Source organism: Myxocyprinus asiaticus, chromosome 29, assembly GCF_019703515.2.
Source record: "Myxocyprinus asiaticus isolate MX2 ecotype Aquarium Trade chromosome 29, UBuf_Myxa_2, whole genome shotgun sequence".
In the NCBI taxonomy this organism is placed as follows: domain Eukaryota; kingdom Metazoa; phylum Chordata; class Actinopteri; order Cypriniformes; family Catostomidae; genus Myxocyprinus; species Myxocyprinus asiaticus.
In genome coordinates, this window is record NC_059372.1 from 14,805,117 (window position 1) to 14,827,815 (window position 22,699).

Here is a 22,699-nt window from a genome sequence, read left to right on the forward strand (position 1 = left end):
ATGTAAACCAGAGGCCAGATAGCCACTAGCTAGCTATCCGGCTAATATGCTGTTGTTGTATAATGAACAAACCGGCACTGAGAATGCAATACAGCTATTGACTGAACACAACAGCAACTCGGAAATTAATGTGTTAACGCTTGTGATTATAGTTTAACACGTTCATTTTTCTTAATTGCGATTAACGCAGCATAAACATTTGTTGGAAGTGTGTCTTTGTAATGTGTTTGCCCAGAGTCATTGCACAAACGCACACTTCACAACACACACACCAGAGCCCTTCTACCAAGTAGTGTACAAGCTTAGCATTAAATAGTATAATGTGGTGGTCCTTAGACATTCTATGGGCGGTTATGTCGTAACACGCTAGTTGACCATTACACTTTCTCCTATGATAGAGCCGCAAAGGTTCTTATCTCAGTAAATTAAAGAATCTCTGCACACACATGACAGCGCTTCTGTGATCAAATGATAAAGGACCTCTTAATGCTATTTGATGTACAAAACAAGCCCAGATGGGACTTCAAAAGAAATCAAGTATTTTTTAGCCTATGTAGGTACATTTTATGTATGTACATTTTAATTACCACAGAAGCACGTCAAGTCTTAACTCTCATCAAAATGCAGAATAAGACGTTTTTGTCTGCAACACTGTTCATGTGGTCTTCATGTGGCCCTGACGCGAATCATGAACGCGGCTTCACGATTGCGGTAGAAAAGTGGATAGCCACAGTCTACCGGTAGATTTTAGAGGATTTGAGTTTACAAGTTTGAGTTTCTTTCAATTAGTCAAACTCCCACTTAGACTTTGGGAAACTTAATTTTACTTGAATTGGTTATATTTTAGTGCATTTCTGTCTTTATTCTGTGGAAGGCTTCGTTGGGAAATTGTTAATAAAGCAATATATTGGGGGCCTGGTTAGCTCAGCGAGTAAAGACGCTGACTACCACCCCTGGAGTCGCGAGTTCGAATCCAGGGCGTGCTGAGTGACTCCAGCCAAGTGTCCTAAGCAACCAAATTGGCCCGGTTGCTAGGGAGGGTAGAGTCACATGGGTTTACCTCCTCATGGTCGCTTTTAATGTGGTTCTCGCTCTCGGTGGGGCATGTGGTGAGTTGTGCGTGGATGCCGTGCTCAACAAGCCACGTAAAGAGATGCGCGGATTGACTGTCTCAGACACGGAGGCAACTGAGATTCGTCCTCCGTCACCCAGATTGAGGCTAGTCACTACGCCACCACGAGGACCTAGATCGCATTGGGAATTGGGCATTCCAAATTGGGGAGAAAAAAATAAAGAAATATATTGTTACATTTGTTTTCATTCCTAAGATGGAAAAAAATGAATTTTAACAGGAAAAATTATATATAGTGTCAAATTTCAGAACTTTCAAAATGTGCGATTAATTTAATCACGATTCAAAATTTTGATAGACTGACAGCACTACTATTTAGTAAAATTTTTCCTCATGATCCATAGTGCTGTAATATCCTCAAAGTTTTTGATGCAAACAAGAAAGTCTTTCAGTGGACATAATGAATTTTAGGCTACAGCAATTACACCATGTGTGGGTTACGTAGCTGACATGCGTCGGCCCAAAACCAGGAAGAAGAACATTGTCGTAAACTAAAAATTATTGACCATTAGGAGAGTCAAACGTCCGCTGAAGACTTTGTGGCAAAAAGAGGTCACACCTTATGTAGGATTAAATCCTAAACTGAGTATACTTCTTGAACTTCAAATTAAAAGGTATCTTACACCTGTGGAGTTTACTTTTTAACAAACAAGTTATGTTTATATTTATTCTTGAGGTCCAACAAACATGTGATATGCGTTTCATTCCCCATTAATGGTAAGAAATGTGCATCATGACAAATATCGATATCAATGATGTTGAATGACAGGAGATGTCTGTATCTAAAAGGTGAATGGCTCTTTTACCTGTAAGGCGGGACTTCATTTCTACATCCGTTGACCGTTGGGTGTTCTAATTTCTCCCATTCATTGTAATAGAACTGGACTATCTCTGCTAAGTAGTCTCTGAACAAACCCTAACACATACAAATTTCACCCAACTATCTCAGTTAAGCTTAGCAATTTTTTAAAAAGCATTGTATCATTTTTTTTCTCTGTCTGTCTGTCTTTTCAGGCCCCTCCACATTGCGGCCAGGAATGGTTTGGCTACAGTGGTTCAGGCCTTGCTGAATCGTGGAGCCACAGTGCTGGCAGTGGATGAGGAAGGTAAGACAGGATCTCCTACTGTACAGTGGATCAAGTAAATTACAAAAGGACCATTCCTGTGTCCAGACATGTCTTCTTAATTGACTGCAACAAGTTAAGGCTCTGTCCCAAATGGCACACTTGGTATGGACTTGCGGTCTTTTCCTTCGTTTGTGTGTACATTTAAGTCAATAAAGCCATAAAGTGTTACATTTGTCATTTTATGATTGTCATTTTATGATTTAGAAGTTCTCATAAGCAGGGCTGTTGCTTAATTACATAGGACAAAAATGTTACGGGTGTGCACCTCCTTCCCCAGGCTAAATGAGGAAGCTGTGTGTATACTATTATATCACCAAATTCTGGACTTGTTGTGTGGCTGCAAGGGCATAAATCATCATTTGGGATCCATTAGTGCTACATTGGAGTGTTACCCCTGAGACACATGGTTTGTTGTTTTATTTTAAGATAAACGGAAAACAAGAAAGTCTCCTGTTATCGTCAAATTAGGATGGCCAGATTTCTGAAAATCATGGAAATAATACATCAGCTTAAATGTGTCTATTTGAATGAGGGTTTTCCCAAGCTAATATCTCTTTTTTTTTTTTTGTTATGTGATCTTGCAGGTCATACGCCAGCATTGGCTTGCGCATCCAACAAAGCTGTTGCCGACTGCCTAGCTCTCATTCTCTCAACCATGAAGCCTTCCTCCTCCACCCCCTCCTCTGCGTCACCCTCTTCTCCCAGCCTCAACCTGCTCAAGCACTGTGGCATCACTGCCGCCTGCCCCCCTCTGCCCAATGGAGGCCTTCACCATGGTTACGGCAAAGATCGCCATGGTGCTACCATCGGCTTGGATGGCTGCTTGACTGAGTGAGGTGTTTTTACTCGCTAAAAAAAACAAACCACACGTAAAATCGCAAAGGGATCTTGCGCATGGTCGCTTAGTTTGGTCCTTTCTACACACTTAGATAAATCTATATGCAATTACAGCCACATATCCCTCCTGTGCCAGTGTCAAAGCTTTTCTTTACTTCTCAGTAGGGAGAGAACATGCTATTTATTTATATTTATTTCCCCAACTTTCCTCCCCCTCCTGATCTTTAAAGGATAGTTCACCCTAAAATAAAAATTATTTCCACACTTACTGACCGTAATGTCGCCCAGGCGACTGATGGAAAAAAAAAAAGTCATATGGCTTTGGAACAACCAAAGCATGACTGAATTTTTATATTTGGTTGAATTTGGTTGAACCTTTAAAATGCTGTCCATTTAATATGAGTGTAATAAGTCTAAAAACTGAATCTAAGCCATCTATTTGAACCAGTATCCAGCACTGGCGAGTCACTCATTTTCTTCTCCGTTTCGGTCCATTTGACTCGGTTAATGTTAAATTATGCAGCTGTGTGTCTCCATGGTAACAGTGATAATGCATTGGTTTCTATATCATGCCTCCTATTCGCGTGATGCTGTGGCCTTGCATAGGAATTTACAGCCTGCCCTGAGAAATAGTTTAAACGGGTTACATTAGAATTGCATGAATTTGCGGGACCATGTATTTGATAGTGGTCTTGTGTGTGTTTATGTGCAAGTGTGTGTGTGCGTGTGTGTGTGTGTGTGTATGTGTGGCATCCACTTTTGCGCAACAGTCCTAGTTTTTCATCCCATACTTGACTCTTACGTTTTGAGGTTTTTATGTAAGGTGCAATCTGATTTACCACTGATCAGGAAAAAACAAAAATAACCTAACAGAATCATTATGAAAGAAGGGAAAACCATACTACCTTAAGCCAAAAGACCAATGACCTTCTAATCGAGGGGTCTAATATTTAATGCATGTTTACTCTCAGAGAGAAAAGGGTTAGTGTTTGGATGAGAAATTTCGTATTCAGTTTACATTGAAGGTATTTGGTTGTCCAGATCACTGTTTGTAGATGGGCAGAAGAGGAGTTTTATGTGTCATGATGTCGGGCGTATAAAATATTATGAAGATACTACTACGCTAAGGAAGTACAGAAGGCACAAAAATGTCATAACCGATTTTCGAAACTGCAGTTGTCATACACAGTACTTGCTCATTTTCATTTTTAGGTTAGCAGGGGCTCATAAAAGATCTTCTATTAAGAATACTGCTTTGCTAGTTGAACGTGTTTAAATATTTAGTGTGGAGTTACTTATACAGTGCCTACTGATTTTTTTTTTTTTTTTTTTTTGTCTATAAAAGGTCCATTCATTTAAACACACCATATGCACTCTCTCAAAGTTGTTAAAATGGTGCTTCCTCCAGTGAAACATGGGTTGAGAATTTCACTACAATCCATTATGAAATGATTGACTGAATAATTCATTTCATTCTGGATGATCTGATTGATTCATATCAGAGCACAGTTGGGTTTTTTCTGAATTGGAGGAGTGTATATGGTCAAAATATGAATGCAAATTTTGTGACTTACTGATTGGACCATTTTATATTGGTTTATGCTGTTTGGGGAACAGTCATGGGTATGACCAAAGTTAACCAGTTTCTAAATACCATTTTATCAGGAACTGAAAGATACATAAAAAAAAACAAGGCATTATCTTTTAAATAATATACAGAAAAATATCTATTCACCCCTGCTCTTTATAAAATGCTTCCTTATTGCCAAAGGTAGATTAAGTTAAGATTGTGCTTCCATTAGGTTTTTTGCACCTAAACCTCAAAATAAGAACATGTGAATGAGTGTTTGAAACATCCCTTTTTCGTTTGTGCACCACAAACAGGCAATATTTTCTCAGTCGGTAATGAGACAATCAGTTGAAAGGGCTTTTTATTTGACCATAGTTTTTTATTTCCAGTTTTTTCTAAATGAGCAAAAGCATCTACATGTTTTTTTCCACAATTAGGAAGAGCTATACAAATAAACAATCTATTTTCCATCCCAACCAATTTAAAACATCTTTACATTAATTCAAAACCTCTGCAAACTAATGCGTACATGAACCATGAAATCTGGACTTCTCAATTACACCAATACTATCACTTTCATTAGTTTATGATTTTAATGGTGTAGATAAAGTAGTTTTAACTTGTAACAGTAACTGATAATTTATTGGAAAATGAAGCAATAGACAAACAAGATAAAGTAATGTGAGATATTTTAAAGGCCATTTGGAGAGTGTACTTACACAGATTTCTGAAATTACCTCTGTCATTTTAATGATAGGTTTTGGCTGCTTAAAATCTCTATATAGGCCTCATACAAAGCACTTGCTTGTTCGATAATAAAGAAAGGAAATAAAAAAAAAAAACACTTGCATATATCAGGATCTGTTCACAAGCTGTAAATGGGCAAATATCTGACCTCTTGAGTACAAATATGCATGTGTGCAAATCAGATTTAGGCACAAGTTATATCGCAGTGTTTTACATTTTCGCAGTTTTGCAGAGAAAATAATTCTAAATGGGCTAAATGATTAAGAGGAAATTCCTCGTGGATGAAGTTTAATTAATTGGGGTATATATTAAAGCTTGAGCTTGACTTTATCACGTACAATAAAGTACAGTTTGGTGGATGGAATGATTGCTTGTGTAAACAGCACAGGGTACGAAAATGAAGTTGATGGTGAACTTGAAGTTATTTGCACTGCCAGTTATACTGCTTGTAGTTGTACAAAAGATTGATTATTTATAAATTGCGTGTGATAGTCCATACGACATGTAGATGGGTTGGAATAAACAAGTGCCCATGAAGATTGTGAGTAGTTATACATTTCATTTGGTGCAAGAAAGAGTGCTGCTTTTGATTGTATTTGATTTGTCTATTAGCGATAAGAATTCCTATTCAGCAAAAACAAACTAAAAAAACGTACTTGTCTGAACTCCTCAGATTCGTAATTGTGTTATCAGCATTGCACTAAAATTGTTCATGTTTTGTCGAATGTATGCCGTGAGGGTAGCAGCTTGCTTCAACGTTTGTGCGGATCTTGTATGCAATATTGTGTAAAAATAATTTGGAACTTTGGAATTGAACCCTTTCAGAATTTTTAATAGACTGAGTTGGTGGGAACCGGTCACAAAGTGGCAATTTTTGAGAGAGAATTTTTCTAGGGTAGAGTATAACTGGTGTGAGGAGTTTCCTCATAATCATTTAGTGCCATAACTTTTTATTTTCTTTCTCATTATATGTTTGTAAAATGTGAATGAATGATTCCTTGGGTTCAGTTTTTGTGTGCGCAAGACCATTACCCAAATAAGTACGAAATCATTGCAAACATAAGCTACTGTGCCCATTTGTACTTTTTGGGGGGGGGGGGTACACACAGTATGCTAAATATTGTAAAATGCCAGTACGTTCACAATCAGACTGTTTCAAAATGCCAGTATATTTATAATCAAGCTATACTGATGTGCTGGTTTGCCATTGAAGTGGCTGAGAAGTCGAAGCTTTCAATGCTAAGCCATAACTTGGCAATTGCCCTTATCAATTGAAATAGCAGGATTTGAGTCATTCAGTCAAAAGCTTCTTCAAAAACAATATTTTATAAATGTTCCACTGTGATTCGTAGTACCCATTGAATAATAATTTGGGAAAATGTTTATTTCTACGTGATGGAATTATGAAACGCCTTAATTTTATTATAAGCCTGAAGGGCAGATTTGAAATGAACCAAAATGAAGCATTTACCTAGCTTTTCTCATTTTATACTGGATCAGCAAATGAGTGATTGTGCGGTTTAAGGACCTTTTTTGTTTTACACCACTTTTCTTCGAAGGGCCAGCTATCATTGCCTGTTAACCAAGCTATAATGGTTGCAGTTACTTGCAGGCAGTTGGAAGACTAGAGTTGTCTAATAATTGTAACCATTGTGTTGGAAAGCAGATTAATTGTAGCTATCTCAGTGTCCTTATTGTGTGTCCATCCTTACATTTGTTTTGATATCGTTATTTTGTTTCTCACAAAGGTATTAATGGCTGATAGAATGTCTGATTTACCTCAGTAGACCTCAGTGTCCTTTCTACTTGAAGACACATCCATTTAAGGCAATACTCAAAACACCCGTTTCATTGAACCTATTTCTATCTCCCAACTTTTTGCCTTAAGAGGAAACGGTATAGTTCTGCTCTTGCAGCACTTGAGAGATTTTGCCGTTAACCTGGGATCTCATTCCTCTAGCGATGGGATTCATAAGAAGCACACAGTTCTATAGGTTGTCTTGCTGAAAGATGTACCATAATGGCTTCTGGCCTCAAAATAATAATTTTCAATTATTAGGAATTTTTGCACTAGAAGTAATACAAATTGTAACTTTTCATTTAATACTTATGTGTTGAAAATATGTACCATAGCAAATTAATTGGAACAACTAGTTTTGACCTTAATAAAAAAAAATTGTTTTCAGTGAGACCATGACCAACTTTCAAACTCTGAGCAAATAGTCACAACAAAATGTCAGATTTGTTTCTCCTAAATGAAGTGTCAAGTACTGATTTACACTATTAAAAATACAGCACAGAAAATTCGTAAAGATAACAAAAATATTATCAGTACAATGAACAAAGGTAAAAAAAAAAAAATTGAGAATACCTCTGTCAAAAACAAATATTGCCCAATGATAAATTATTTCATACAAACCAAGGTTAATGAATTTTGTCTCCACTTTTATTTAGTTGGTTGTGACATTTAGGTAGTAAATCTTGTGCAGTCTTACAAAAGCAAATCTTTAAAACAAGAGCACAATACTGAAATGTGCTATACAGTACGTAATTCCTCAAGAAGTGTGGTCTGAATTGCCTTGAAATGGCAATCTTACCTCATAAACTAGTTGTCCTTACAATCTATTGCGCTATATATATATGGACACATTATTTTTTAAGTAGACTTTTAGCTACGCATGCTCCGTGCAACTGGAATCCTAAGGTCGTGTTCCTGAGGCCTTGTGAAATGGAGAACATTGGAGTTTTCAAGGGGTGCTCTTGAACTTAAATGATGTCCTTCACCCTGGCTTAGTGTTTTGCTTCATACTTCTGATTCATTGAGTTGTTACTCTATAAGCGCTAATAGTACAAATCATGAATCTGCTAGCGAATTATATATAAATAAGCAAAAATAGCTGCTTTTTGTTGCTCTCACCAGCAGCTTGTTTTCATAAGGCTAGTTAGAAGACCACCGAAGTCTGACTGAATGGCTTATCTGACAGGGCACGTAGGGATCCCTTTAAAATCCATTTTCATATTTGACGAAAGCTATGCAGGAGTACTTTCATTTGCTCTCACAAATTTGCATAGTGCCACCAGAGACAGCTCAAGCGCTTCGATAACGGATCACAAAACTTCATCTGTAAATCCAAAATACTGTCCTTATTTGCTTGTAGGCTTTGGTTGAGAAAATGACTGCTTTGCGTGGCATGCTGCTATTTCTTTGGAGTCTGTAAGCGTCTTCATCATCTCTTTAAAATATAACTTTGTGACGAGTATGTGGGATTGTGCCTTTTGTTATCAAGTAAATGCCACAGGGTATGGTCTTCCATTAACACCTTTAGTGAGCCTTATGAATGAACAACTGTTGTAAGTTTCAAAAGTAGCCACCATCAACGTGGTTGTGTTTTGAGCCGTCAAAACTCTCAATTGAATTAGTCACGACACCACAAATGAATAAATAATTTTTGTACATGTAATGACAAAAAAAACGTGGTCGATTCTATCTAGTGACCTGTTTGAACTCTTGTTTAGTTTTACAAAGTGTGAATTCTTTATTGAAGTAAATATGTGCCGTGTTGTTTTCGTGTGGTAATGCATTGGAGATTAGTTGTAACCCAATGTCTTGTAGAATGTTGGCATGACTCCTTTACTCTGTTGTATTGACGTCAAAAGTATCCACCTGAAATGGACTGAAGTGCAATAACTTTTTTTGTGCGCCATAGTATCCTTAATGGAGGAGAATGCCCTCGTACATCATCCATAATTTTTTCTTTGAGCAGGGTATTTTATTTTCTTATTTATGTTTTGGATTGTAGAAAATTAAACTCCTTCCTTCTTTGCCTCCATAAGTGGCACTTCCTCGTGGAATGTACGATGGACTTGTTGGAAACTGTGATGGGTGTCAAAGCCTTATTGATACTTCTTGCTCACTGGAAAGATGGCAATTCTATTTGTTCGTTGGCTTATTGGTCAAATAGTGCCGTTTTCCATGTACCTTTTCCAGCACCACTGAAAGTCCATGTCAGCTTTTGTGGCTTGTAAGCATAATTTGTGTATGTGTGTGGTGGTGTTTAGACCTACTAATTTACCTCTGATTATTTGATTTGATACCAAAAGCAAAGCGCATTGCCTAGGATTACAATTCTTTTTAATCAGATTAGAGTTGTAATGTTTCCTTTTGGAAATGGTATCTTGAATGTTAAACTGTATTGGTCCTCTTTCGTATTTTCCTTGATGCTTTGCCGATGTCTGAACCATCAAGATCCCATTTGCCATTTAATGTGTTCTTAAATTCTCAAAAAATACAAAAATATTTTTACTTGTATCATAATGCAACATTCCTTTTTGAATTTCATTGTACCAGTCAAAACAGATTAATAGTTTAATAGTTGGCACTCAAGACTGGAAGACATCGTCAGTAGTTCAGTCTGAAATAACTTCATTTGTAACTTTTATGGTCCTTCATTTTGGCCTCAAGAAATCAGCGATTTCACATTTTAACCTGAATTATAGGGAGCACACTGAATAAAACAAGTACTCTAGTATTTCACAACAAAGGACCAATGTATGTGTCTGTAGAGATGGCCACTTGATTTCATTTAAGAACAAGCAATACAAGCATCAAGAGACAATTGTATATTTCTGAAGATTTGTTGGCATTGGCTAGTTTTGGCCTAGCTATTAAATCTGTGGCACCTTAGGTTTAACACCCTCTTCTTGTAACTGAAACTTAACACAAAAGATTTCAGTGCTAAGAGAGCCTTATTTCAGTCAAACTGAATGTGAATTGGATGTGTGCAGGATTTGGCCATTTTAAAAGGACTGGCTTTCATCAAGTGGACTTTTCTACGTCCCATGTTTGAATCCGGTTTTACTTGGACCCACCGTCCATAAGACTTTCCAAAAGTTTGCTGTTATGCGAGGAAAGCAAAAATACTACACTGTGGCTAGGTTTCCATTGTCAAAACACAAAACCAAATGGCTTGAATGGAAACAATTTCCGATAAATCAGGGTTACAATCACTGCTCTCGAACTCTGCTTAACATGCCAAGTTTTTCGCTACCAGTTAATCTTCATAATTTGCGCTAACATCGGACAAAGTGACCATACGATTCAATGTTTCAAAAAGGAAATCCACTTAACGTTGCACTTTTTACCTGAGTATTTGAACTTCGAGCCATTCGGTTGAAACGTGACACAATCTTGGGCTTGTAGATCGCATTTGTCCAATCCCAGATTTTGTTTGGAGTTTCGACTGTGGAAATGTAGTGACTGATGGTGTAGAGCAGCACCCGTGTGTGTGTGTCGCTGTATGCGAGTGTGAAATTAACTGGGGTCATATCAAACCCTGTATACCTCATCAACATATCTGCAAATATTCTTATCCTGTCTTTTAAGTTGAACATGTAAGAGATACCATCACCAGCAAAAGCTTGGGACCATTGCAGGGTCTACTACATCACACCAATTCTGTATCAATGAACAAGATCATAATTTTCTTGCATAAAACACCTACCACTCTGCTTCGAGCCTAACCCATATGCGGGTGTTACAAAGACTTTGGTTTAGAATGAGCTAAATATGTGGCATTTTAAGTAGCATTATTCCTACCTCTGTGTTACAGCTTGATGCATCAAAATTTCCATCAGTTGTGTTGAAAAATGGAAATATATATGTCTATGGAACAGATATATAACTTATAACCAACAATCGGTGATCTAAGACAACAGTTAGTGTGCTCGGCTGTGTCTGTCTGTGTGTAACATATATTTATAAGTATACACAACAGAGTTCCACTGGAATGTGAAGCCAGACTGTATTATGATTTTTGTGTGTATTTTTCTTTTTAGCTTTCTCCCCATTATATTTCAAATGATGTCATATGTGTCTTGCCTCTGTTGCTCCTCACTTTGTTTTTTTTTTTGACAAAACAGGAAAATATCAGCCTATACTAGCTGGCATTTACATTTCTACTAATTTTTCCCCTGGTTTTGATTTCTTCATTTTCTCTCACTTCTAAATGTTCACTGTGAGCGCTCTGAACTCAAGTTTACAGCTCTTCATGGTATGTAAGTGTATCTAGTTGAGTTCAGTAGAGTGTGTGTGGATGGTTGTGTAACTTTGGTACTGAAGCAACCACTCAATTTTCTACTGGTGTTGGGGGTTTGAAAGGGGGTTGGTTAGTTTTGAATTATGCACATTCATTCTGTACTAAAAACAAATGGGGTATATGGAGTTCCCTAGCCTTACGCCCTTCCAAAACACTATGCCAGTCTCTGGCTAGTCCGCATTAGCTATATCAGCCTCCCTGCAAACTTTGTACCTCTGTACATATTCATTTTGGACATAGGGGGCAAGGGGCAAATTCGGTGGATTCTGCCCATGTGTGTCAGGGTCAGTCATGTGACCCCTCTTAGACCTGAGGAAGGAGAAGCCTCACACTTTCAACCCCACAAAAATAGACCTCAAGCCATTCATTTCCTTATGTGACAATGCAATCCTGAAAGCACTTTGCCTTGTTAATTCATAATATGAGCTTGTGAATGGTTACTTGTTACTAACAGATGTGAAACTCTGTACATGTATTTAAGAAAGAACATACATTTTAATTTGAGCTTATTAAAAATGAATTGGTCTCTGACTTTAAAGAAAAAAAAAAAAAACATATGTTTTTGTTAGTCAGATTCATGAACTGCTGCAGCCAGAAGGTCTTGTCATTCAGTATCGTGGCTTAGAATTGGTAATGTTGAAATAAAATGCTATTGCAACACAAGTAGTTGTTGTGTGTCTTTGCTAAATGTTTCTCTTTACACTAAAAAAGCAAAATGTTAGCGTGTTGTAATGGCAATTTTAAATTGTCAACTTAAGCGGGAAAGTTGCTTAAACAGAAAATCAATAGAAGTTGTTAAATGAGCTTGACTTTCTAAGTTCAGTCAACTTCATTCTAATTCAGTTTAAACTGAATATACTGTAGAAGTTCAATTCCTTATGTAATATTATTGATAACCATAGATGTAGTTAGTGGTGTCTCATTGTCAGAGGTAAATCAACTGCCATTTGATGTTACATGCAAATCACAGTGATGGTGACAATCATCACGCACATCATTGAGTAAAAAAAAAGAGAGCTTTGAATTATTGCTACATGACAAATAACTGAAATTAGCAGCCACAACAGCATAAATAAATGCTAACGAGCACTGCAATTTGCAAAATTTCCAGAATGGTCTACGGTAACTCAGATATCCGCTCTGTACAATTTTGGTGAGAAGAATAGCATCTCGGAATGCTATTCTGATATGCGGGTTGGTGTTGTTTAGGTGGCTCGAGGGGGACCTACACAATATTAGGCAGGTGGTTTTAATGTTGTGGCTGATCGGTGTATAGAGACCATCAGTCAGTAGTTCATAAAGCCAGGGGTTTTCAAACTCTTTGATGCCAAGGACCCCTGAATATATGCTGAATAACAAAAAGGCAGTGATATATTTTTGTGTGTAAAGACCCATTTATACTGTGTCTATAATGTGAAGAAAAATATTGTCTTAATTCTACTGAAATCAGTTGTAGGCCTTAGATAAACAAATTAAAATTAATAATTTCCATTTTGGTAAATGTTTATTTTCCGTGTACCCTCTAACACCCCATTGCGGCCCCCTGGGGGTCCCTGGGGCCAGCTGCACCAGCTATACGTAAATTACAACTTAGCCTAGTTGTGATGTAAATGGGCACTAAGTCACAATTTATGCACGACTAAATATTTGAGCACTGCACCATTAAACATAGGTAGAACGTAACCCTTCATATAAACTAAATATTTACGGAAGACTGACCAGGAGCAACGGATGGAATAAAAAAGCAGACTGATATTTTATGACATCAATGAGCTCGTGTTTTGCGTGACAGGCATCAATCATTTTGACATGCAGTATGATGTTGACATTTACACTCGTTTACATTTACGAGGAAAAAAACGTACTTTTAAGCGGCTCTTCAGCATGAAACCGTTCTAACTGTGCAGTTTTCAGGATGTGTCGCCAAGTGTCAAGTTTCAACACATTCAAAATATATATAGGATATTAAAATGAATAAATGTCTATTTTTACAGCCTGTTGTATTAGTATTTATCACCCCTTATTTTAGATCCAGTTCCTATATAATGTTATTAACACAAGGCAAATATAGGCTACTATTTATCAATTCTACTTTTATTACGTATCGTATTTCAATGGGGATATAATTTATTACAGCTGACAGTTACGTGAGCAAACAAGGTTTGAACATCAACCGTAACAAGATCAAACATTCACAGCTTTTTAACACTTCTGTGTACAAATTTGAAGGCTGTTTATTGGATCAATACAAGTAAATGTCATATTACCAACAGGTGGTGCAACCAAATTAAGCACTGACTTAGTTACAAACTAACTAGTAGTTACTAAGCCCTTAGTGTGAACTTTACGTCCCAACTTACGTGAGATCTTACGCACAGCTGGTGCAACCCTACCCTGGACCCCAGTTTGAAAACCCCTGCATTAAGCGATAGGGAATGTACACAATATTGCTGGTTTGGACAGAAAAATTCACACCACCATGACATCTTAAGAATGCTATTCCATTTGTACTATCTTTATATCTTAAGCAATCTCCCAATTTAACAGCAATGTGGTCATCAAAGAGGGCGATACAAAGCATGATGGCGCCCCCTATCAGCAGGCCCAGACTCTGCAGGAGGAAGTGCTTCATAGGGCTCAGAGATCCAGCATCTCTATGCAGCATTTCAGGCATCTAAGAAAACATTATAACAGTATATCTTAGAAGCTATATAAAGATATTGTATTCCTTATGAATTTTATGCAGATGAAACAAAAGTCTCCCAAGAAAATCAACAAAAGGACCTGACACAGACTCTTGCATGTCATAACACCTGAAGAACTGAGGGATGTGGGGAAATTTTGAATTTTGCCAAGCAAAACAATCTGTTAATTATTACCATGTCAGCAAGAGCAACATAGAGGAAAACCCCAGCAGTCATGGTGAGAATCCAGGGAGAGTGTGCCACCCACTGGTTCCCCAGTGCTGTGCCAGTTAACACATCCAAAAAGCCCAGCAGAGCAGACAGAGCGCTAAACACAGCCAGCCTGCATATAGGCCATCCTGCAGCCAACAGCAACGCCAAATCGCCTGCAGAGAAGAGCAAAGAACAAAGGTATTTGTGATATTGATGAATGGAGAACATCAACACGTGCAATTTAAGCGGTCTTATTGATCCTGAATAAGAAGATGCAAATATATGAATTATTATAAATATCCATGAATGGGTTCTGTTTGCATTTTGATCACAAGGAATAACAAGAAGCTTGTTGAATTTGTCTGTTGTACCTAATTCATGAAGAAGCTCATAGCAGAAGACAGCGATTGTTGTGCTAAGTCCACCCATCAGACTCAGAGAAAATGCAACACCTATAGGGAAAAAAGTCAGAAAATATATAACTTAATATATTATATTTGAAATGTTTGAAAGAGACTTACCATCTTGCAAAACAATGTTCATAGAGATGCACCAAGTAATATTTTTGTTTGTTTGTGAGTGTACATCGAATTTAAAACTACTAATCTTTAGGTATGAAGCTTTTTTTATTTAAATTATTAGTGCAGTTTTAATGAGTAATAGAGTGGCAAGAAAAAGTATGTAAACCCTTTGGAATTACCTGCATTTATGTATAAATTTATCTTAAAATCTGGTTTGATCATCTAAGTTACAATAATGAACAAACACAATCTGTTTTAACTAATAAAACACAAATTATTGTATTGTTCTTGTACATATTGAAAACATCATTCAGACATTCATAGCGTGGGTTGGAAAAAGTATGTCAACCCCTAGGCTAATGATGTCAACAAAAGCTAATTGGAGTCAGAAGTTGGCAAACCTGGAATCCAATTAATTAAATTAGGTTGGAGGTGTGGTTTAGAGCTATTTTGAATTATAAAAAACACTCAAACATTTTGAGTTTGCTATTCAAAAGAAGCATCTTGACACTCTTGGGAAAAAGTTTTGTGGACTGATGAAACTAAGTTTGAAAATTTTGGGAAGAGCATGCAGCACTACATATGCCATAAAAAGGGCAGTGCATACCAACATGAAAACATCATCCCAACGGTGAAGTATGGTGGAGGGAGTATGATTTGGGGCCTGGACCGCTGATGCATCATCTAGGAAGAAATTAATTTCCGAGCTTATCAAGATATCCTACGGTATAATGTTGGGTGATACAGCAGGACAATGACCCTAAACATCGAAGGAACCACTGCTGTAGTTGATTTACTAACCCTGATTGTGGAGGCCCCCCAACACTGCACATTTTGTATATCTGCACACCCAGTTTAGGTCTTGAAGTCTCTACTAATGAGCTGAATCCATGTGTGTTTGATTAGGGAGATATCCAAAATGTGTAGTATTGGGGGGCCTCCAGGAATAGGGTTGGGAACCACTGAACTACAGAATGGCTTCAAAAAAAGAAAATTTGGAGTGGCCCAGTCAGACCCCATCTTTAACGAAGATGAGATCACATTTTATGGCCAATTAATGCAGACAACCAGTTTATTCTAAAGGGTTCACATATTTTTCTTGCTACTGTAGTTTTATGTATAACCCCTACCAATGGCTAGTCCATCTGTAAGATTATGTATTCCATTTCCCACGACTACCATCCATGCCATGCTTCTGATTCCAGTCTTCTCTGAACCAGGCTGCACATGAGAATGCCCGTGCCCAGTCTCTGAACTCTCATTCTGATTGAGTGATGAGGAGCCTAGGATGGAGTCCAGATCAAATGAGATGTTTCATAAACACCGATGGTTTTTCTTCTGGTTTGCTATTTTTTCATGTCTGAAATTAAACATACCCCGCAGTTTATCTAACTCCCTTCCAGACTCTGGCATCATGACTCCCTTTCTTTAAACTCTGTTGAAAGAAATGGACAAACATAAAATAACTAATGGTCTACAAACAGACAACCTCTCCTCATCACATTTCTCAAGGTTTTCTTGATCTTTTGAAATGTCAACATTTCTTTACACAGTACATTAAACATACAGTATGTTTCAAAACCGAAAAATTCCTTTCTGGTCCATGTACTGTAAATAAGCTGCAAAAATGAATTCCAAAATCTCAGGATTTCTGATGTCAGAAACCAAAATACATTAACATGACTGCCCATATTTACATGTCAATGATGCTTGCTTGTTGTTGGCCTGTCCAGTCATGGTGAAATAATAAGTAGGAAGTAGGATAGATACATTTATTAACTTTTATAGACCTGCAGTCTGTGAATAATCGTGTTATTTCTCATTTTCTTGAAGCAAAATATAATTTCATACGTATACAGTACGTTTCTTTTTTCATATTGATTAGGGGGTTAAATATGACCAGGGCATTTTCTTTACCTGAAATCACAAACAACCAACTTCTATAGCACTTCAATATACAACATTAAACAATTATTTGTATATATATTATATATTGTAACATTTATTTACATTTATTTTGTTTCTATAATTATATAATATTCTATTTTGCCAGAATTATAGTACTTGTGCTATACAGTAAATATATACAAAAAGTTATGATTGTATTAGTAATGTTTTTATGCAATTTAAAGTATATAAATGACACACAATATTTAAAATATTACTGAAGAATATCATAAGAATAAATAACAGATATTAACAGAAATTAAAATAATTTGTTCAATTTTATTTTTACTCAATAACTGCATTAACAAGAATACATAACCAAGAAGATATATTTATTGCATGTTGCAACAAAAACTTTACAGTTAGTATGTAGTGTTAATGTATCACTTACATGGGGCAAGAGGTGCAGCAGGGCATCTCCACAGAGTGTGCCCACTGCCATACCAGCCATCGGGCAGAGAAACATCTGTAGTATAGATGGTTGAAGCAGGGGTGCCAATCCCAAGGCAAACAGGGAGGGCAGACTGATCACAAAGAGAGCCAAGGAGGACCAACCTAGTGCTGAGACATAATCACCTTGTTTAACCTTTACTATCATGAAAATAAACACAAGCTGATTCTGATATCGCATTTATCATTTGTCATTAACAATTAAAACATATACCTCTGAGGAAACTCTCACTGGTTTTGCTCCCCTGTCCAACCACCTCTGTGTGTTGTAGACAAACTCCGCTGTCAATCTCGAAGAGGAGGGCAGGGCACAGGAAAGTGAAATGTACAGGAGTGATATGGGATGCTTTGCAAAGCCCAAAGTTCCACAGAAGCTGGGTAACATTCAGACACTGCAATAAGGAAATGCGTGGAAGATAAAGCGATATGATCTACGATTCAAAGAAAATTTGCTGATGGATGACAAAGAATCACCATAGAAGCCCCCAAAAAGCATTTTTCTCCATGCATGGCCATTCCAAAGAAGCTGTGCATATTGACAATAGAATTATTTATAATATACACTCACTGAGCACTTTATTAGGAACACTATGGTCCTAATAAAGTGCTCAATGTAGTCTTCTTCTGTTGTAGTAAATCCGCCTCAAGGTTCAACATGTTGTACATTCTGAGATGCTATACTGCTCACTACAGTTGTACAGAGTGGTTATCTGAGTTACCATAGCCTTTCTGTCAGCTCGAACCAGTCTGGCCATTCTCCGTTGACCTCTTTCATCAACAAGGTGTTTCTGTCCGCAGAACTGCCGCTCAATGGATGTTTTATGTTATTGGCACCATTCTGAGTAAACTCTAGAGAATGTTGTGCATGAAAATAACAGGAGATCAGCAGTTAAGAAATACTCAAACCAGCCCGTCTGGCACCAAAAATCAGGACACGGTCGAAATCACTGAGATCACGTTTTTTCCCCATTCTGATTGCTGATGTGAACATTAACTGAAGCTCCTGACCCGTATCTGCATGATTTTATGCACTGCACTGCTGCCACACGATTGACTGATTAGATAGTCACATGAATAAGTAGGTGTACAGGTGTTCCTAATAAAGTGCTCAGTGAGTGTATTTGTTGAAGGCAACAGATAAATCGCAAATATTTCATTAGATTATAGTAAATGTTTTACAAGTGCCAAAATATTTTGGAGGGCCCTTAAAAGCATGAAATGAATGAGAATGCTAACATAGCTTGCTCCAGATATTACGTATAGTATATAGACATCTGTGGTTTCATCTCCTATGATTTACAAAAGATGATCTTTCCTGTTCTACAATATTGTGACCTCATTCAACCTTGAAAAGGAAATTCAAGAGTATTTGAACTGAATCTTACTGACTGCACAAATGAAGATAGCAAAAGACCTTTGGCCATGTGATAGTGAAGAGGATTCGTAGTAGACTTTGTCCATTTACAACACTCTAATAGGAAGTTCAGGAGTTAACTCACATTCCCATGAAGGTGTTTGTCTGTCAGGTGATCTGAAAGCAGTGAATCATGAGTTTGTGTCGTAGGCCGGGATGTGGAAGATAGTCAGACTTTGAGTGACTCCATTCTGCAGAAGATCCACTGAGCACTGATTTAATGTGAGGTCTAGGACTGAATGTTTAAACAAGTTTAATTAGTGGTGTTGGTATAAGTAAAGGATAATGTACAGTCAGTTGGTCATTATCGCAAAATAAACCTCAACAAGGTGATTAGGACACAAAGCAAAGCATGCATCACCCAAAAGAGGTTTATATTGCCATAATGCAATACATTATACAAATTATTGTATGACTACTTTACAAACTAACAAATAAATGAAATAAGAAAAATGAAATGTTGATTTGAGTTTAAATTATGTGAGAAGAAAGAAATTGCGGAGTGATACAAGACACTTAAAAACTAGTAGAGCGCAGTAGATTGGTTGCAATAGTCAACGGTCAAATACACAGTTTTGTGGTCATTTTACACAGCGGCCGACCAATCAGAATCAAGTATTCCAGAGAGCCGTGTAATAAAAGGCTGTGCAATTTTTTTTGTCAGTTCATTGACAATAATCAAACTCTGAACCAGATGGGAATAACCACACATGGGAAATCCAAAGTGAATGTTCATTTTATAAATGCAACACAAAACCAAAATAATGCTTTGGGCAACTGTGATTTCTGACCTTTCTGCGAGTTGGGGTGGGGTTGTGGACTGATGAGGATCACGAGGGTCTTCAAGTGAGTGGGAATGGGATAAGGGTTGAGAAGAATACTTCACCCCACCATGTCGGATCTCAAGGACACTGACCTCCCCCAGACCTAAACTTCCCAGTAACTTGTGCAGGCCCTCATAGGTCAAAGTCCCATTGTTCCCATACTGCAGGAAAAGGCATTGCAGGTAGTAACCCTTCAGGTGAGAGAGTTTGAGAGACGTTCATGAATGATTATTTTAACATCAGACATAATTCTCAAGGTCAACACATGTCAATGTCTTTATGATGGTACATAAGTGTAATAAACTCAGCCGGCCACCCTGACCCGACCACCAAATTTCAACATGAGTACTGAAACTACAGCCCTAACCAAGCTGAATTTTGAGGGATTGCATCAGAGTAATTTGCTTTGCTGAAAATGACAGCAAAATTCTGCGCCTGCTGATCAGGACATACTTATTTGCAAAATCATACACGTTTACAAGTTTTGATGCAGCATTTTGTGCATACACAAAATGCAAGGATTTTTGTGTGTTTGCTGGTATTCAAGAAAATCTGCTTGCCAATTTACAGTATTAGTCTTACATATTCAATTGAGCAGGGGTGTGCAGTTATTTTGGTGTTGGGGCCAGATCAGATGTTCAGTAGAACATGGAACAGAGAAGATAATTTCTGTATAGTTTTATCTTTTAAGCCCAGACATGCACTCAATGAATGATGCACAATTTTCTCAAGTGTATACTGATGGGACCATTCTGCGATTGCTTGAAGTTTTGCTGCTATACTTTCTATCATGTGTTAGTAAAACTGAATAAAATTATTAATTGATTATTTTACCATACTTCAATGCAGTGGTAATTTAGTATTCAATTTAACACTTTACATCAGGAGTCTGGTTTATAAGTAAAATAAAATATTCGGGAAAGAGATTCTAAAAGCTTATTTTAATGTTGGCCGCAAAGTGGACCCGTTTACTTGTTTTATTCTCAGAACATTATCAACCTGTTTACATGCTCATGGGTCATGATGTGGGTCTTGTCAATGTTTGGCACCCCATTCAGCACACAACTGAATAAAACAGGCTGCATAACACTGATAAATGATTACTGCCTGAGTAACATTCAAATACAGGTGTGAGGGACTTCAGCATTTTACAAATAACACAAAGAATAAATATATTCCTCTCTCACTCTGTTTTACTCACGTGTCCCCTCCGTGCACTATTGAGCATTAAGTTGTTGTTTTTTGCAGAGAGAAAGCACGTGCACTCGCATGTATGATTGCCAGATTGCATAAATTAAGTATGACATAAGGCGACATATTTCCATGTTGTGCAAGTATAAATCTCTGATTGGGGTGTTGCATATATTATCTGGCAACCCTGAGCATATTAAAAGCTTATGGATGCGCGATAGGTCCAAAAGCCAGATAAATGAAAGATCTAATAAAAAACGTTCATGATAAATCGACCCGCGGGCAGCAGTTTGCCCTGGTCTGCAATAGAGGGTGCTCAAAGGTTCGTTTGAGCGTGCTTAGCACAAGCTATCTGACAAAACATTTTTACATATGTAGTATCAAAGGCAATGACTGGAATTGGGTCTCTTTATTTTTTTATTTATTTTTTATTTTTATTTATTTATTAAATTTTTTTTGGTCTTAGACTCTTTAGACTTAGAATGTGCTTCATGTCCTAACATCTAAATTACTGGAATTGGTTTGAAGTCAAAAATATTATTTAACATAACTGAATTAACTAGATTAGGTTACACTACAAAAAGCTAGCTTTGCGGTTTAGATAAAGTAGAAATAGCTCCTTAAGGTAACAATAGCAGGTTGCCACTTTTTACAGTGATCTGTCATGTGACAGATGTGTTTGGCTCAACTATCTTAAGATTCAGAGAAAACTAAGTTTGAAAATGTTATAATGAAAATTTGTCTGAAAGATGAAGAAAAAAAGAAAAACAAAATTCTCAGTTTCGGTGTTGGCATAGTTACTGCATTTTGCCTTTGTGGGGCATAAGATGACAGCAAATAGCTAGAGAAAAACACTCTGGCTGGATAACTTCAGATATATGGAAGCCCAAGAGTGCCATATACAAAAGGATGAAGGAATAAATGATCAATCTATTAATTTGAAAATAAAAATGTGAATAAATAATCCAATTTATAAATGGACAAATAAATAGACACATTTAAATGTGTTTATTTAATTCAGTTTTAAAATGTACTTACATTTAGCAATAAAACAGCACATTAATAAGTCATTTTTAAATGCAACTTTTAAACTGCATTTTAAAAAGCATTTGGCAATTGCTTTTCTTCATCCATTTGCCAGATGCTTTTCTTTATTGTTTGACTTTTCCTTTTCTTTTACCATTTGTCAGTCCATACATGCTGAAACCCAGGAGTGCCAATTAAAAAAGAATGAAGAAATAAATTATCAGTCTATTGATTTGAAAACAAAAACTTGAATAAGTCAATTTATAAATGGACAAATAAAAAGACACATTTAAATGTGTTTATTTAATTCATGTTTAAATATTCATGTTTATATTTAACAATAAAATTGTGCATTAATAAATCATTTTTATTTAATGTTTTTATTTTGTTATTAACCATTTTTCTTGATTCTAATCATAAAACATACAAACACAACATAAAATACGGAATCAATTATTCACATTAAACCCCTCCCCCCGAACATTCCCCCTCTAGAACATAAATAAATTAAAAAAAAAAAAAAAAACATTTAAAAAAAAGATACACTTTCAAACAACATCAATAATACACATACCCAACTAAACTACAAATCCCTCTCCACATCCCCTCCCCGAGAACCCTCCAAAAAAGCTAAATAACCCCCCCCCACTTCTTGACAAACACATCCCATTTCCCCAGCCTTCTAAAAATCACCTCTTCAAAAGCCGCCACCCCGCCCATCTCCCCGCACCATTCCCTAAACAAGGGTGCCCCAGCTGACTTCCATCCTCTGGGGTTTACTTTCCTGCCAATCATGACTCCGGCTAGGACCCAACTTTTTATATATCTATCCCCAATGCTGACAACTGTCCCATCACCCAAGATACAGAGTCTGGGGCAAAATGAAAATTGAGTGTCCAATTCTCACACATAAAGCTCTGA

General features: G+C 37.0%; 2 protein-coding genes across 2 annotated transcripts in view; one reads left to right on the forward strand and one right to left on the reverse strand.

Moving 5' to 3' along the window:
- Nucleotides 1–11,350, forward strand: part of LOC127420445 (serine/threonine-protein phosphatase 6 regulatory ankyrin repeat subunit C-like) — a 32,101-nt gene extending 20,751 nt beyond the window's left edge. The window contains exons 27-28 of the mRNA XM_051662741.1: nt 2,147–2,238; nt 2,844–11,350. Coding sequence (XP_051518701.1) covers nt 2,147–2,238; nt 2,844–3,094 — 343 coding nt within the window. The 3' untranslated portion in view covers nt 3,095–11,350. The remainder of the gene's footprint in view (nt 1–2,146; nt 2,239–2,843) is intronic.
- Nucleotides 11,351–14,066: 2,716 nt separating this feature from the next.
- LOC127420204 (zinc transporter ZIP10-like) lies at nt 14,067–20,789 on the reverse strand. The gene is given in 11 exon segments (XM_051662258.1): nt 14,067–14,095; nt 14,098–14,182; nt 14,388–14,578; nt 14,777–14,857; nt 16,057–16,231; nt 17,265–17,434; nt 17,538–17,715; nt 18,823–18,869; nt 18,872–18,972; nt 19,529–19,752; nt 20,763–20,789. Coding segments are annotated over 11 exon segments (1,308 nt in total).
- Between the last annotated feature and the right edge of the window lie 1,910 nt (nt 20,790–22,699).